Source organism: Mauremys mutica, chromosome 9 (genome assembly GCF_020497125.1).
Source record: "Mauremys mutica isolate MM-2020 ecotype Southern chromosome 9, ASM2049712v1, whole genome shotgun sequence".
In the NCBI taxonomy this organism is placed as follows: domain Eukaryota; kingdom Metazoa; phylum Chordata; order Testudines; family Geoemydidae; genus Mauremys; species Mauremys mutica.
Genome location: NC_059080.1, coordinates 77,350,484 through 77,368,512, shown reverse-complemented (window position 1 = coordinate 77,368,512; position 18,029 = coordinate 77,350,484). Strand labels below are relative to the sequence as shown.

At 43.3% G+C, this 18,029-nt stretch overlaps 1 protein-coding gene across 1 annotated transcript in view; it reads left to right on the top strand.

Annotated features, from left to right (window-relative positions):
* Positions 1–7,796, top strand: part of WWTR1 (WW domain containing transcription regulator 1) — a 120,245-nt gene extending 112,449 nt beyond the window's left edge. Inside the window, exons 5-6 of the mRNA XM_045030617.1 lie at positions 697–809; positions 3,868–7,796. Coding sequence (XP_044886552.1) covers positions 697–809; positions 3,868–4,052 — 298 coding nt within the window. The 3' untranslated portion in view covers positions 4,053–7,796. The remainder of the gene's footprint in view (positions 1–696; positions 810–3,867) is intronic.
* The last annotated feature ends 10,233 nt before the right edge of the window (positions 7,797–18,029 follow it).

Genomic DNA, 18,029 nt, shown 5'->3' with positions numbered 1-18,029 from the left:
GCTTCAGATGACAGAAGAGGACCTTAAAAAAAAAAAAGTCAAGCATAAAGGAGAGGGGGTTATAGCTGTGTGGTATAATGTACTGTAAGTATGTTGGAGACAGTATTACAGGTAGATTACATTCTTTTAGACTGCAGAACTATTGGAATGCAATTTTTATATCTAGAGAAAGTTTTAGGTTTTTTTCCCTTCAAAATAAAAACTGGTTCTACAGCAACCACTAGATATTTGGCTCTAAACTTTAGAAAAATGGCCTCCAATTGTAGGCTGAGTTTCATGTTTACAGTTGCACCCATTTAAAAGCCTGACTGCATTCACAAATCATGTGTTTAAATCTCCAAATGGGTGCAGTTGCAGAAACAAAATTGTCTCTGCAATACTGGAAGCTAAATTGAGGCTTGACTAAATATCAGGGCAATATTTACATAATGGTATGGAGAAGATGGTGCCCAAATCCTATGCACTGCTCTGAAAATTTCTGCCTGGCAGTTTCTGAGATAGCTGAAAATGTTACAAAGGTTGGGCCTTGTTCTATGTTATTGTGTACTAGTGCAAATGACCACACATGGTGCCCATCTAACAACGTATTTAAGTCTAGTGATTGGACTATTGTTCTCCTTTTCTCAACCACCACCCTCAGGGATTATTTCTGACAAGAATATCTTTACTGAGGCTTCTTCATGTTTCAATTCATAGTGGGCCATACCATTCCAGGGAACAGAGCACAGACAGTGGCCTAGGCTTAGGATGCTACAGTATACCAACAACACCTGAAGATTTCCTCAGCAATGTAGATGAGATGGACACAGGTAGGAACAAGGAATATACTTATTTTGCTTAAAATTTCATAAATTGTGTTTTATAACCAAATTTCTAATTGTGTGAAGTGAGTAATAATCTCTCATCTTTCCACATATAGGAATAGACAGGCCATGGGGCCCCCTCCTGCAGGGTGCTCAGTTCCTTCGCTCACATTTATGCCAGCCTTTGTTAAAGGTGCTCAGCACTTCACAGGATGGGGCCTATGAAGAGTATTGTCTCTACTGGAACCCTTAAGTTATAATGCATGAAAGCCTCCTCCTATTGAAATTAAGGTGTAAAAGATTAACCGGTTAACTGGTTAACCAATAAGCATCAGTCTTATCGGTTTTGGTTAATGGTTAATGATTAAACTCCTGCCGGCCAGCACCCAAGACTCTGCTGCCGCCTTGGGGGTGGCAGCCAGGAGGGATTCCGGGTGCACAGCCGGCAGCAGAGTCCCAGGTTTGGGGCTGGCAGCCGGGACCTGGGTGCAGGGGCCGGCAATGTGGCCCCATGTAAAACGTGGGTGTGCTGCAGCACCCCCCGCACCACTAGTTCCCCGGTTAAATGTCTAACCTTGTAACCAATAAAATTTTAATCGGTTACATGGTTACTTTTTTTAACCGTTATTTACATCCCTAATTGAAATAAATAGACCTTCTGCAGCTGACTTCACTGGGGCTTTGATTTCGTCCAGTACTAATAAGTAAGGTTAAGATTTTTTCACGGATATTTTTAGTAAAAGTCATGGGCAATAAAGAAAAATTCACAGAAGCCCGTGACCTGTCCCTGACTTTTACTAAAAATATCCATCACAAAATGAAGAGCTGCTGAGCAGCTGCAGGGGCCTGGCTGGGAGCTCCAGGGGCCCCCACCATCCATGGGGGCTGAGAGCTCCAGGGAAACCCCCCTCCGCAGCTCTGAGCTGTGGGGTCCCCCGCTGTCAGTGGCCGGCAGCTGTGGGGTCCCCCCTTGACCATGGCTGCCGGGAGCCTTCCGGCACCCCCAGCCTGAGGAGCTGCGGGGTCCTCCCAGTTGCCTGTGTGTCTGGGAGCTGCAGGGTCCCCCACCACCTCTGACAGCTGGTAGCTGTGGGGTACTCCCCCTGCCTTGGGTGGCAGCGGTACCCTGTGGCTCCTGGCTACCCTGGGCGGCAGTGGTACACTGCAGCTCCCAGTCCCCTGCGGGATAAAGTCACAGAGGTCTTTGGAAGTCATGGATTCCATGACTTCCACTACCTCTGTGATAAAATCGTAGCCTAACTAATAAAAAGATGCTTTAAGATATAGTTGGAGTATGCACTACCAATTGAGAGCCCAGTCCTGCATTCCTTGCCCTCCCAATACTCAGAGGTATGCAAGGAATGATGAATTGGATGCTAAGGGTGAGAGTTTAAAATTGTCAACCAGATCTCCTAGGTGGCTTTGAAAGGCCTCAATCTAAATGTATGTAGGACTGTTGAAAAGTTAATATAACATAGTACAGTGCTGCACTTCTACAGTACTTAGCACAATGGGCCCTAATCCATGATTGAGGCCTGTGAGTGCTATCACAATATAAATAACTTCCAGCAAGCATATACCACTCAACTGCTTGCAGTGGAATCTGATAGAGTAAAACTCTATTTATAGTGAAGAATAAAACCTGCTTATTGTTTCCCTGGTCATGCAAATGAACAATTGTAGTTGTTGTTAGAGTGAACTCTGCTTATAGTTTTTCTGTTAACAGTATTAGTGACTTCAGGATTCCACTTTATTATATGGTTAGCTGCAGGGCTGCTATTCATATATGGGTGAGATTCACAATGCGGGCCCTAATATTCTGACTCCAGATACAAACAGCACCCAATTCAAGCTCCCAGACTGGCATCTTTGTGGGGCAACTGGCCCCCTTCTCAGCCTTCTTTATCTACATCAATCACTGATTTCAGTGGGAATTTGGGGCATGCAAGGAATGTGTAGGGCCAAGTTCTTCAGTGGCAACTTGAAAAAGGGAGCACAATAAGGGGCCCTGTTTTTCATCTGTCAGTATAGAGAGTTGTGTGTGAAATCCCCCTGACTGAAAATTGAAGATATAGCCCAAAAGTGAGCCAGTGAGTTTCGGAAGGATTTCCTATGTATCTGGCCCAGATTTGATTTGCAGGGAATATAGGACCAGATTCTTCCTCTACTCATTTGGCCTAATACGTGACACCACTAAGTCAGTGGAATTCTTCAGGGAATAAAGTACTACCCCACATGAGTAAGCATGGCAGAATCTAATCCTAGGTGAATTGGTTTTAGCTCTTCCACATCTCTGTGTTGTCTAGTTCTGTGGGAATTCATTGCGTCATGAGAACAGTCTCCCAAGAAGAGCAATTGCATTGGGATTTCCTTTCCAAACATGTGTCCAGTTCATTTAGATATTGAGTTTTTTGGTATTACTTTCTTCACGTTGTTTAAAAGATGAAAGTAAATGATTAGTAAACACACCAGTTCTTTTCAGCTACTGAAATAAGTCAGTGAAGTCCATGGGACTCAAGACTCCCTTTGGAATCAGTGGGAGTTCTGGGTGTGCAGTGAGTACACAGTCATGCCCTTAATTATTTTACTGTTCATTATTGTCAATTGAGCCCCAAAAATAGAGTAATAACATTGCAAAGGAAAGTTCCTGTAAAACAGTCATTTGCCTTAGTTTGAACTATGGGCTAAGGATGAAATTGACTCCTGTGCAGAGAGCCAGAGCACAGTGCTCAAGTGGTATTTGACTCCATTAGCCTTCTGCACAGGGATGAATTTCACTGTACTGCTTAAGTGAGGAGACAGAGGCTGCTTATTCAAATACTGTTCAAAAGACCTTTTTTGTGCTTTTGACAGCACAACAAAAGAGAAATCGTTCTTTGGATATGCTTTTCTGTAAGCAAAGGAGGCTCGACAGTAGTGTTTATAGAAGATACTTGTAATGTGGTGATTGTGGGAGGCGTGGGGGAGGAGAGGGAAGTGTGCCTACACTTTTCAGCGTGTGCATTGTTTTAGAATCATTTTTAGAAGGAAGCCAGCATCTCTACAACTCTTCTTTCTTTTACAGGCGAAACTGTGGCGCAGACTCCTATGAATGTAAGTTCGCAACAGACACGTTTCCCTGATTTCCTCGACTGTCTTCCAGGAACAAATGTAGACCTTGGGACTTTAGAGTCTGAAGACCTGATCCCTATCCTCAATGATGTGGAGTCCGTACTCAACAAGAGTGAGCCGTTCCTCACTTGGCTGTAATTAATAATCACTCAATGCTGATTCAGCCCTTACTACAAGCCAACATTTCCTTTCCCTCTTGAAATAGAGGTAGAGCATCTGAAAATCTTCAGATATACACTTGCTGCCTTAATGACTTGCTATATCACCTTTATGGTCAATTTAACCTGTGCCTGAATTTGATTGACAGTAATTTAAATATAAAATATATATTTCTTTCTGTTTTTCAAGAACTGCTTCTACACATCTGTAACCTGTGTTTCCTTTACAGATCAAATAGAAGTGTTTCTTTTTGGGGGGATGGGAATCGCAGATGGACAGAGTATGGGATAGAGATCTGTGTCCATGATTAAACTCATGGGCTCTCAGTTAAAATTACGACTCGTAATGAACAAAAAAAGCTGACCACACATAGGCAGCTTGGTTCAAAAAAATCTGCACAGAATCAGACCACAAGTGCAGTTTTATAATTATATTTATGACAATAGTACCAAATGCTTTTTTATCTATTTAACTTGAGCTTTGAGCTTTAAAATCATTGTATTATTAGTAAGATTGTGCAGTATGGAATACAGAATAATTCTGATTCCAGAGCAACTATAATAATCCTTATTATACATTTGCAAAGGCACAAACCGTACTATTGCAGTTTATTTTTCAGTATATTACTGTATAGCTTCCAGATAAATACTTCCAATTTGAAAGTAGCTGAGTGGTTCAGTAACAGTTTTACACTACAATAATATTGTAAAATAACCAGATTGGTACTAACCACTGCGTTAAAAAAATCATAAACATGTCATTTTAAAAAAATGCATCTTAGATTTTGATGTTTATTTTATTAAGCACTACAATTTTATAACTAAATACATGAACACATTTTTTAAAATAAATCTGTGGCAACTCTATTTTTGACAACTGCAAAAATATACTTAAAAATCAGGACAGAAGAGTGGCACAACTTGACAATACCATAAGCAGTTAAAAAAAAATAGCCTTGTTCTTCTTGTTTTCAGTAGTAGTGTTTTTTAACTGACAATATCAATGAAACTGTACAGGTCACTGAATACTTGTAAACAGATGGTCACTTTATCAGATCAGTGATAACCAGGCAGGTGCTCGTATGTCTGGTAAAGTTGCTAAAATCCTAATCCTTGTTGCTTGCTAGAGTTGGTATACAAGACACATGGCATACTATCCTGTATATTCATATCTACTGTATATCCTATAAAGGTTTCTTTTTCAAATGTTTGGGGCTGAGAAAGCATCAAGGACACAAAGCATGCAAAGTTTCCCTGAAATGCAAATGAAGTCCTGAAATTCTTAAGTATTTTGAATTTATTATTTATAATCTATGAATTTAAGCTTTTTATTTTGAAAAAAATGTATCTTATGAAAGGCATTAATACAAGTCTCTGAGCTTGATCCAGTTTATATGGGGAAAGCAAGAGATGTAGCACTCAGTGTAAATGTCTGTTTGTCAGGTCTAATCCATAAGATCCTATCTATGCACCAGAATATTGGACGCTAAAGAATTTTTTCTATCTTGTTGGGAAAGAGGCAGGTGAAAGGGTTAGAGATGAAGTGGCAGAAATATGGACTAGATTGGAAAGGTGAATGATTATGTAACAGAAAATAATAACAGTACCTGAGAGGGAAGGATGGCTGCAGATAGGGACACACATGTAAGAAGAACCAGCCGTGTTCACTTAAACAATAACATACCATGAACCCAATACAAGAAACTTCCTTGTGAGAGAAGAGCTGCTTGGTTGCATGTTACCACAGTGGCATGGAAGCTATCTTGTCTTTTAAGCAGGAGAGGGGAGAGACCTACCCAATGAAGTTCTATTATACAGAGAAGACTAGTTCTTTATATATATATTTTAATATAACACGGGATGAGGAGGCAGAGTTGCATCTGCACAGAATATTGCTGAATGGGCATTGTTTTAGTTTCTTCTCCCCCCCCCCCCCCCCACTTATGTTAGACCTAAGCGTTAAGATGTTGGAAATTATCTTTCTGAACAAACAAGGGACCGAGTGCGGCTGAACGTTGTTACTGTAGTATCATTTATCATGTTTCAGGTTATAAACTTAAATGAAAATCAGATGGTCCTATGGTTTTGTTCTTTTAGTTACACAAATGGCTTTATATAGTCAGAGAATTTGAGATTTATAGTATCTTATTTTGACAGTAAAACTTTTTAAGCCAAGTCCTCAGCTGCTGTATGATCAGTTAAGCTCCATTGAAGTCACTGGCTTAATAGTACAATTTAAACCAAGGGATCGAACCCTACCATGATTCAGTCAATCTTATAATTAAAGTTTAGAAAAGTTAGTGTAAGCATTTACTAGTAAGTCAATGTTTTTATTTTTATTTTATTTTTTTTTGTCATAACAAACAAAGATCCACAGAGCAGAATTCTAAAGCTGGTGCCTGCTTCTCCACATGTATACTGGTGTAGGTCGGGAGGGTTGAGTGAAGAGAATAAGGCCCAGAAACATTATATTTTGTAATTGTTTTCATATTCCTGTGATAATAAAACAGCAGCAGAGTTGAATGGAAAGGTGCTATGGAAACCATTATTGCTACTGTAAAGCAACTGCCCGTAAGTTAGGTCAAACCTTTTTTCATTCTGAACCAAATGATGGTGAAGATAAAGTAATTTTTTACACCATAACGTGTTCTTTTTTCTACAGAGTATGTGCTGGATCTAGGGTGACCAGATGTCCCGATTTTATAAGGACAGTCCCGATTTTTGGGTCTTTTTTCTCATACAAAAAAAAACAGGAGTACTTGTGGAAAGTACCGTAAAGTACCGGTCTTTAGTACCGTAAAGACTAACAAATTTATTTTAACATGAGCTTTCGTGAGCTGCAGCGCTAAAATAAATTTGTTAGTCTTTAAGGTGCCACAAGTACTCCTGTTTTTTTTTGCGGATACAGACTAACACGGCTGCTACTCTGAAACCTGTCATTTTCTCATACAGGCTCCTATTACCCTCCACCCCCGTCCCGATTTTTCACACTTGCTGTCTGGTCGTCCTAGCTGGATCACATGCACAAACACTCTCCCCCACCCCCATACTATCCTGTTTGTTGTGAAGTCCTCCTTTCCAGGAGTTTTCTGACTTTAAAAACAGGCTGTGACAGAAGTATAAGTATTCAAAAAGCATATGTATTTGTAATTCTATTGAAACAATTTAATTTTTTACAATATTTCACTATTATTTCAATTTGTGAAATTACATTTATTTTACTGAATTCACACTGTCTACTTGTCTCAATACAGTAAATATGCTAGTGGGACAGTTGTACTGTTGACCATCACTGAGCATGACATACATAAATGTTGGGGCTACGGAGTAATAGGATGTTAATTACAACTTGTATTCTGATAACACTATTAGAATGTAACTTTTTGGGGAGGGTGGGTTGACTATGAAAATGAATGCTGGGGTGTTTTGGGGGGCCGGGAGAGTTTAAAATGTCTTTTGAATATGGGAAAATGGGTGATGAAACAAACTGTTTCTTTATACACTGCATCCATGTATGTGCTAATACTTTAACTTTTTTATTTACTTTCTAATTTTATGTTATGATGTGTGAGCAGTTGTTTTTAATTTAGGTTATTTTGCATACTGAGGGTATGCATCAGAATCAATCAGATCAAACTATTGTACCCAGAGTTTGGTTCTGGTTTTTATTTCTTTGATCCTATACAAGAGAAAATAAATAAATGAATGAAAGCTTTTGGCTGCATTTTTGTTCCGTACCATTTTTTTTATTATTATTTTTCTGGAGGATTTTAGAACTTACTGAGCATTGTGTAACTCCACTTGGAATAAAGTTCTGTGGAAAGAGATTACCTTTGGCTTAAGTGGCCAACATTTAGCAAAAGAAACCTTAATATACAGAATTATGGTTCAGGTTATTAATAGCTATGAGTAGGTATTAGGTGATAGATATCCCGGTTACACCCACCCATGCCACATCCAACATGCATCCCAGAGGTACCCTACTCATTTGTCCCCACACCACCTCCTAATTCACCGCTATTAGTGCATTCACTACAATGTCACTCAATGAATTTCATTTCCAGAGAGGACCACCGCCTTAAGGTCTATGTACCACTTAAGCCCTCACAACACAGTATAAGTGAGGCATTGGCCTGGGGCTGCCCCTCTGCCCAGGACGTGAATTTCACATTAACAGAATATTTTTCATCATTTGCTGAAAACAAGTCAATGAGCTTGTGTACACTCCAGGCCTACATTTGAAAATCTGGCCTTTATCTACCATGTGTTATTAAGACGAATACTGAAATTATCCTAAACGCATGCTTGTGAACTTAGACTTCCCCATGCTTCTGGGCCATATATCTTGCACTCTGATATGTGGGTGAAGTGCATAACATCGCGTATCTTGTAAAATCAGTTACTGCACTCATACAACTGTGTTGTGGCGTATGTTGCTGTCATACGATGGAGTCCATACCGGCAGGGCCGCCGACGGGTGGTGGGGGGTGGGAGGGGAAGGGGCAGCAACGTAAAAGCGCTGCCACAGCAAAGGACCGTTCTTAAAGCGCTGCCTTCATTAGCCATTAGTTAGATCCAATATTTAAAGATAAAATGAAGCCGTACCTTCCAATGATTACAGCTCAGCCAACCTAATGAAATTGAAGATCTGTAATGTAAGGGCTGATCAGTGAAGACAGAGGCAAAGTGCCAGATCTGAATTCAGTGCTCATGAAAATGAAGCCCTTATAGCCTGCTTGGCTTTAATCCTATTATGAACAAGCAGTATACAAATTTCCCCAAACTACCCCTGTGCCTAATACATGACCTGCAAAACACTGCATTCTAATCCTGAGACTCTTGGTCAAAGACTACCAGTTTTGGAAAACGTGAGGGTTACTTTATGATGTGGTTAAACATTCACAAAAGGAACTACGAGTCTACCCCATTTGTGAATGAAATCAGGATTTGATCCCTGGGTGACTGGCTAATGCATCAACACATTGTGCCACCAACTGTAACAGAAGTGCTGTTGGTGATTTGGACTAGTGATCTGAATACAGGCCTGTGAGCCAGGAGCTCCTGAGACTTAATCCAGATTCTCTCATTGGCAAATCACATGATGTTTTCCCTAATTAACAGCTGAGTGAACAATTTATCTTCCTCTCTATCTCGCAGGGGTGTTGTGAGGCTTAAGGAACTATTTTGGAAAGGTGCTTTGATGGTGATAATTTTTTAAAAGTAGTTAGAACTTAACATATACATGCTGACCACGGGGTGAAGGAAAACAGAAGGATTCCCCCAAACAATTTGCTTGTTAGACTGGCTTTCTCAAATCCCTTAGCCTTTCTGAATCTCAACCACATCTTATTTCCTAAGGCTGTTTTCCTGAAACCCTGATTCTGTGCCCTTTGTCTACAGCAAATACTACATATGTACTCTAATTCTACACCAGAGGAATGTAAAGTACTTCAAGGACTTACAAGCACTGTAGCCTGGTAAGCTGTTCACAAAGATGTCAAATAGGATAGAATCCATTTACTGTGACTTGCATTAATAAAAAAGAGGGGCCTTAATAATGCATTGCACAAGCAGTTATAAAATTATGACATCAAAGGTAGTTAGAAACAGCTGCCGCATCCATCTGCTCCACTATGCTACTATGGAATTTGATATCCTTTACTGTAGCACCTGTTGATATAACTATCTTACACGTATCTTTCTTACATGTATCTTTTCATTAAAGGTTAACAGCTGTCCTGTGCCTGATAGGTCTTGTCTTGGGAGAAAGGAATGTGTCTTATCTGTGAGCTGTAAAGTGATGGGTAACTGCGCAGTGCAAATGTTTAATGCCATTAATAATATAAATCTGAGTTGGACTAATGAATACCCTACATGAAACTGTAGATGGTGTCTAAAAATAGCTAGTTCATCATGAGCAGAAGCTCCTAATGAGCCCAATTGTGTGATAATTATGTGATGTGAGCTAATCTCCACCAGAGACTAAGACAAGACTCACACTTGCATTTCCTTTTGTAATCAGAGCTGCATTTGACCTTAGTGGGTCTCAAAGTCATGGTGTCAAGTATCAGAGGGGTAGCCGTGTTAGTCTGGTTCTGTTAAAGCAGCAAAGAATCCTGTGGCACCTTATAAACTAACAGACGTTTTGCAGCATGAGCTTTCCTGGGTGAATACCCACTTCTTCGGATGAAGAAGTGGGTATTCACCCAGGAAAGCTCATGCTGCAAAACGTCTGTTAGTCTATAAGGTGCCACAGGATTCTTTGCTGCTCAAAGTCATGGGAAATGCATCAATGCTACAGGACACAGATAAGAAACAGGTGGCCCAGTTGACTTTGGATTTCCAAGGGAACATAGTATCCATGCTTCTTGGTGCCTAGTTCCAGTTCCTTATGGCATATGTCATAACTGGCAGTCCATTGGACTTCTGTGGTGTGGTTCACCTCAAGTTACCTCTTAAGGGAATTGCACCAATATTTCTAATGTAAATTCAGTAACAATTGGGGGCTGATCAGTGAAGACAGAGGCAAAGTGCCAGGTAAAATTAAGGCAAGGAAGGGGATGGGCAGATTTTAGTTCAGACATGGATAGAACTATGAGACAAGAATAAAATCCAAGGAGAAACAAAGATGTGAGGGGCAGAAAGAAAGAGTAGTGAGAGAATTGGAGGACATGGGAGCACAGAAGAACTGGAGAAGCAATGACAGCTTATACCCTAGAGCAGGGATTGGCAATCTTTGGCACACGGCCTGTCAGGGAAATCCGCTGGCAGGCAGGATGGTTTGTTTACCTGCAGCGTTTGCAGGTTCAGCCGATCGCATGTCCCATGGTTCGCTGTTCCAGCCCAACGGGAGCTGCGGGAAGCAGCAACCAGCATATCCCTCAGCCCATGTCACTTTCCGCAGCCCCCATTGGCCTGGAATGGCAAACCATGGCCAGTGGGAGCTGCGATTGGCTGAACCTGCAGACGCTGCAGGTAAACCAACTGTCCCAGCCCGCCAACCAATTTTCTGCGTGAGCCACATGCCAAAGGTTGCCAATCCCTGCCCTAGAGTCATTATACAGTGGCTGAAAGCATTTAAACACATATGAATGGCACAATGCAGTGAGGATGTAGAAACGCTGTCAGCTAACAGTGGAACAAAACCATTGCTATTAGTTAACTGATGAGTCCCTGACATTTTGTAGCTTGATGAATCGTGATTCATCATTTCAGGAAAAATTGGTTGCCCTGTGGATCATTGTCTAGGATGCCGAAGGGAGGTGTTTGGAATTATTTAATGTGAAACATTTATTAAAAGGAAAATGCACAAATATATTTAATAGATTATGGTTTGGTCTCTGAGTTTAATTGACTCTGTAATGGAATATTAAACTGTATTATTCTGTTCCACCAGTAGGTGGTAATGTATGTAAAATGTCCTATTTAAAGGTACCTCAGCTGTACCTGGGAGAGCATTAAAAGATCTTATGATGAATACATCTGGTGTGTATAAGCAAGCTCAGTAGCCAGTCTGGTGCAGAAGTACATAACAGGCTCTGCCTGCCTCAGAGTGACTACAGGACTGGTGAATTGAGTCTAACTTCAAGCTCAGTCTTAAGAGGCTGGTACACTGGGATGGTCAAATGCTGTATCTCTCCATTTGTATTTAGTACTCCAGGTGGACCAAGTTGAATACAATAATCAGCATAATGTCATTTATCAGACGATCTATATGTTACTTTATTGGTGAGTCTTTTCAGAAGTTTTGTTTCTGAAGTTCGAAGGGAACAATTACCCAACAAAAGATGCTTGTATTTCCTTTAAAATGGCCATGTTAGCCAAAAGCATCAGTCTCCAGTCATTCACATCTGTTAGATCAGGCTAATGTTCTTATTTTACAGTGCCTTAATTCCTGAGAATCTAGTGTGGCATTAGTTCCCATTCATGACTTCTTCCCTGCTCAGGGAGAGATGTAGGTTGCAGTGGGGAAGCCAATGACAACATAGTTGAGCTGTGTTGCCAGAGAGCTGCAGGAGCTAAGACCGAGCTTGTCTGCCTGAGATCTATGTGGATGGACCCTCTATTCACACAACCTGGGCACAAGCCTCTCGCCTTGAATGGAGAAGGGGCTTGTGTCCAGCAGCATGGGATATTACTTGTAACTGCATTATCACTCCAAAAGGACTTTTGCAAAAGAAATGACACTTAAAGTGTATGTTATGCTTGTAAACGTCTCATGGCCTGAAAGCCATGCCCTAAGGCACACCTGTGACCAACAAGCAAATGTGCATCATAGCCATCTCCATGAATAAAAGTGTGATACAACAGAATGTGGGGTAAAGATGAAGTCCCGGGATGACTCAGTCCCTGACAAGTTTCCGTGGAAGTGTTTTCTGGCAGCACTAAAGGTTTACAAAAACAAACCAAAAACCACACCCCAGCCCTTTTAGTGGGATATGTGGCAAGAACTGCTGTGCTCCAGATAGTAAACCCAATGACACCCAATAATTATGTACACTCACTGATCACAACAGCCTGAATAAATGTATTAAAATCCATTTTTTGTCAGCAGACGAACAAAGAAGAAAAGGCCCCTCGTGAGTGAAGCACCACCTACGAGAGCCAAAGGCTCCCTAGCAAGTGTCACTTCCCTAGTGTCTCACTTCTTATGGCCACACTCAGCCCTTACAGGCCATTCCTTGCAGCGCTGACTTGCCCCTCTGCACTTTCACGCATACTACACTTTCAATTCTCTTTCTTCCTTTCCTGCCAGAAAGTTACCAAGCTAAACATGGCAGCAGAACAATCTGCAGGTTAAAAAAGTGCTACTAACACATGCCCCAGGCTTTCATCTGGGGAATGGATGCCGTGGTGTTACAGACATGTTGGTCCATAGAATGCGGCATCTTGTCTACACTGGTCAAACATAGCTGGAAAGAAATTACCTGGTGCCCTCTGGTGACAGCTCAGCTCTGGAAATGAAACTGAGACAAAGATTTGCATATGCAGATAGCATAGGAGGAGTAAACTGAAAAGAACTGGTTTGGGGCCTTTCAGGGTATTTCCTTAAGGAGCATTTTCATATGTGTTTGTCAGAGGTGAGTGGGAGGGCAAGGTTTTGACAGCACTGGGTGGGTAGGGCTAGTGGGTGGAAAAGGTGCCTTTTTCTTTTTTACACACACCCCAGTTTTGCAGCCTTCCCCCATCTTTGTTCAAAGAAGCAGTTCATGGCTGCTTAACTTCAGCCTTTCTTCCTGAGACAGACATGTAGAACCACCGCTAAAATCACAGAACTTTCTGTAAGTGTGGCTGCAGCTGTAGGTGCCAGGGCTGCAAGTGGCACAGTTGTGAAAGGGACACTGACTAGAACTACAGAGGAACAGAGTGCTTGGGCCGGCCTGAAGTTAACTGTGATTAACCTAGTTTTCTTGTCATGAAATTTGAAAATCTGGGTAGTGCAGGCAGACAAATCTGGGAAACCCCGTAAAGAAACTCAGACGCGGTTATGCTGTGTGAGCATTATGCACAATTCTAGTCATCACACTTGAAAGAATTCTTTTTTAAAAAGCTTGAGAAGAAACAGCAAAAAGCTGTTATTGTTGATGCTAAAGATAAAGATGAACTTTGAGGCCCTGCTAGGAAAGATTGCAAGTGAAATGCAGGATTCACAGAAATGTCTTCAAAGTTTCTCTAGGCATGATCTCTGGGGCAATAAGCATTACCAGTAAGGATTCTCAAGGGAAAAGTGGGACTAACAGTTGCACAGAGGCAAAGCATTTCCATGGAATCCCTTGCAGGATTCTCATGTGTGACATAGTTTTCTTGGTGTAGCCTACAGTGGAGCAGCTGATGAAAAGCAAGCACAGAAGGCCAGCAAGTGGGACTATTAAATTGCCATCTGGGGAGGCCAAAATGTTGAGCCTTCCCCACTCCTAAATGGATGAGGCTTCCCATAGATCACAATCTTTGGCAATGACTCATCAAGAAACAGTTTTATAACAGGTCTGGCATGAGAAGATATAGGAGCAATATAGCCTATCATGGAATTAAAGCAGAAATATTCTTCAAGCCTCAGCTGAAAGACCTTGTTGAGCAAACACACATGTAAGGTTTCTGCCAAAGAAACTTGATTAATGTTCCTGAATTAACAAACTTGCTTCTCAAAACAAGGTTAGACACTAATTATCAGTCTTCCAGCACGGCTGGGGGAGGCAGGGCATGTTTACCTATATTCTGTAATATGCTATACGCAGGAGCCTGGTTCTGTTCTTAGTTACATGAAACTCCCATCGAAGTCCTGTTGAGCTGCTCCCATAGAAGCAAAGACAAAATTGGTTCCTATGTGGATTTACATACGCACTTCATTATTGCAGTGCTGGGGCAAAGTTGGATCCCAGGCTTCCAGCTACATTAATATTGCTATTATACTGATAAGGAAAAAAATGGGAGCTGAAAAAGATAGTCACTATCTTCAATTTGGAGAGCAGAATAACTTTTCCCCATGTTCTCTCATGCAAATTGCTGACTCCATCTTTCCTCCCCTTCTCCCCCCTCCACCCCAAAAAACCAAACCAGCTTACCTTGTGATGTACTGGCCCACACCAGCTCACTTTCACCCCTGCTGATAGGCATTCTAAGGCCGCAAGGCCACAGAACCCCCTCCTTTCTGTCACATGTCTTTGATGGAAGCCTGGTGGCTGTTGGTTCTCTCTCCTTCCCTGATGTTTTTAAGGTCAATGGGCAACTTCTCCTATCAGAGATTTTTTTGGGGGGTTGGTACGAAAGGCACCAGGTCCCTGGGGAAGAGGTAAGTGGCACTGGAACACTGTGCCTTTCCACCGCTAGTCCAACATTGCAATGTTCCTTTAAAATAAAGATCTTATCTCCTAAAGAACTTTGTTCATAGCAGGGTTACATTAGCTTATTTGTGAGTTTTACCTCTGGCAATTGGATCTCTGTTACAGTAGTTGTTAAAACCATCATTGTGCAGTACCACTTAGCTTTCTATGGTAAGTTATTGCCCCCAATGTCTCCTCCGTCACAATTCTTTAGGCCTTCATTTTGTCCACTATCATTTTGGCCCAGGAAAGAACTCCAGTAGATGAGCTCTCTCACAGAGTTCATGACTAACTGGTATAAATATGCAGGCCAGAATCAGTCTGGAGATAACGAGGTTAGTTCAATCAGGGAAGCTGAGGCCCTCTTCTAGCAGTTGAGGTTTGAACACCAAGGGAGGAGAAACTGCTTTTGTAGTTGGCTAGACATTCACAGTCTTTGTTTAATCCTGAGCTGATAGTGTCAAATTTGCAAATGAACTGAATCTCAGCAGTTTCTCTTTGAAGTTTTTTTGCTGTAGGATGACTACCTTAAAATCTGCTATTGTGTGGCCAGGCTGGTTGAAGTGTTCTCCTACAGGTTTTTGTATATCACCACTCCTAATATCTGACTTGTGTCCATTTATCCTTTTATGTAGAGACTGTCCAGTCAGTAGTGTAGCTAGCGGGGTGCAGGGAAAGCAGCCACTTCCCCTCAGCACATTTTCCAAAAGCGGCACCTGCTGGGCCGGCGCTGGGGACAGCACGGCTGGAGGAGCCATGGGGGGGGTGGGCGGCAGGCGCAGCCGGAGAAGCGAGGGGGCCGGCTCCTCGGCCATTGCGCCCCACGCTCAGTGCGGCCCCAACATCGCTGCAGCCACTTCCTGGGGCGGCTCAAAGCTCAGCGGCAGCAGCAGCATCTCCCGGCAGTGGCTCGCAGCCCAGTGAAATATTCCGCGGCCCCCGCATCCCATCGTGGCGGGCGGGGGGGTGGCAAAAGGGCCCCTGCGCCTTTAAGGCCACCTGGCTGACGAGCCCTGTGTGGAGCGCACTGAGCACTGGGAGCGGGGCGAGCTTGTGGATCCGGGCTGGCATTTACCCCGGACAGCAACGGGAGGGTCAGGGCCCAGCCCGGCCCAGCAGCGCCATGGAGTGAGGCTTGGCCAGCGACTCACGAGCCAGAGCCAGGATCCACCCGCGGCGCAGGGCCAGGATCGGCCGGGGACAGGCGGCGGCGCAGGATGGAAGGTGAGCAGTGGTGGTCTGGTGCCTTCCACTGGGGGGTCCGGGCGAGGGGCTTTCCGGGGCTGGGCCCGCAGGGCAGGGGCACAGGCTGCGCTGTCTGGACGGGGGGCCCTGGTGCGGCGCAGGAGCCTGGAGCCCGGGGTGGACGGGACCCCGTGGGTGGGGACGGGTTGCATAGCCCGGCGGGGGACACCTGCAGAGCGCACTGAGCAGGAGACACTCTCCCGGGACCGCAGGGGGACGGGGGTATCTGCACCCCTGGGAAGCCCGCAGGAGTCCTGAGCCGGGCCCCGGGGTTAATCTGGGGGGGGAAGAGGAGGAGCCAAGGGGGGGCATGGCCAGAGGAGGAGCCGGGGGGGTTCCTTTTTTATATTTGCTCCCCCAACACGTAGAACCTGACTACACCACTGTGTCCAGTTTGGCCGATGTACATAGCAGAGGGGCATTGCTGGCACATGATGGCGTATATTACATTGGTGGACGTGCAGGTGAATGAACCAGTGATGTTGTAGCTGGTCTGGTTAGGTCCTGTGATGGTGTTGGTGGTGTAGATATGTGGACAGAGTTGGCATCGAGGTTTGTTGCAGGGATGGTTCCTGAGTTAGAGTTGCTATGGTGCGGTGTGTGATTGCTGGTGAGAATGCTTAAGGTTGGTGGGTTGTCTGTGGGTGAGGACTGGCCTGCCTCCCAAGGTCTGTGAAAGTGAGGGATCATTGTCCAGGATGGGTTGTAGATCCCTGATGATGCGTTGGAGGGGTTTTAGCTGGGGACTGTAGGTGATGGCCAGTGGAGTTCTGTTGGTTTCTTTCTTGGGCTTGTCTTGCAGCAGGAGGCTTCTGGGTACACGTCTGGCTCTGTTGATTTGTTTCCTTATTGCCTCGTGCGGGTATCGTAGTTTTGAGAATGCTTGGTGAAGATCTTGTAGATGTTAGTCTCTGTCTGAGCGAGGGGTTGGAGCAAATGCAGTTGTACCTCAGTGCTTGGCTGTAGACGATGGATCGTGTGGTGTGTCCGGGATGGAAGCTGGAAGCATGGAGGTAGGCATAGAGGTCGGTGGGTTTTCGGTATAGAGTGCTGTTAACATGACCGTCACTTATTTGTACTGTGGTGTCTAGGAAGTGGACCTCCCGTGTAGATTGGTCCAGGCTGAGGTTGATGGTGGGGTGGAAACTGTTGAAATCATGGTGGAATTCTTCCAGAGTCTCCTTCCGATGGGTCCAGATGATGAAGATGTCATCAATGTAGTGTAGGTAGAGAAGGGTGAGTGGATGAGAGCTGAGGAAGCATTGTTCCAGGTCAGCTATTAAAATGTTGGCATATTGTGGGGCCATGCAAGTGCCCAAAGCAGTACCACAGGTCTGGAGGTATATATTAACACCAAATTTGAAATAATTGTGCACGAGGATAAAGTCACAGAGCTCAGCCACCAGTTGTGCTCTACCAATATAAGTTTATAGTGTAGACCTGGCCTCTGAAGAATACTCATTAAAAGTAGCTGACAAGGTGGGATCTTTTCTTCTGCCATATCTTTGAGGGGAAAAAACCAAAACCCTTTTCTTCTAGTGAAATGAAGTTATTGGTTATGCAGAGTATTATAGTTCCTTCTGCAAACATTTCAAGCCCACATACACAGACATAACTCCTACTGGCCACATGCTGTAGTCCTTGTTCAGATCAACTTCCCATTGACTGTTGTGGGAGTTTTGACTGAGAAAGAGTTGTATGGCTTGGTTTCTTGATTTCAGTGGAAGTTCTGACTGAACAAGGACTACAAAATTTGGCCAATTGACTTCTATGGGAGTTGCATCTGAGGGAAGTACTGGTCTCCTATGACCAGCATGCAGAGTTGTCACTATCTTTGTAGTTATTAATTTTGCCTTTTGCAAGTAGAAAAAAGAACAAGTCCTCACAGTAAG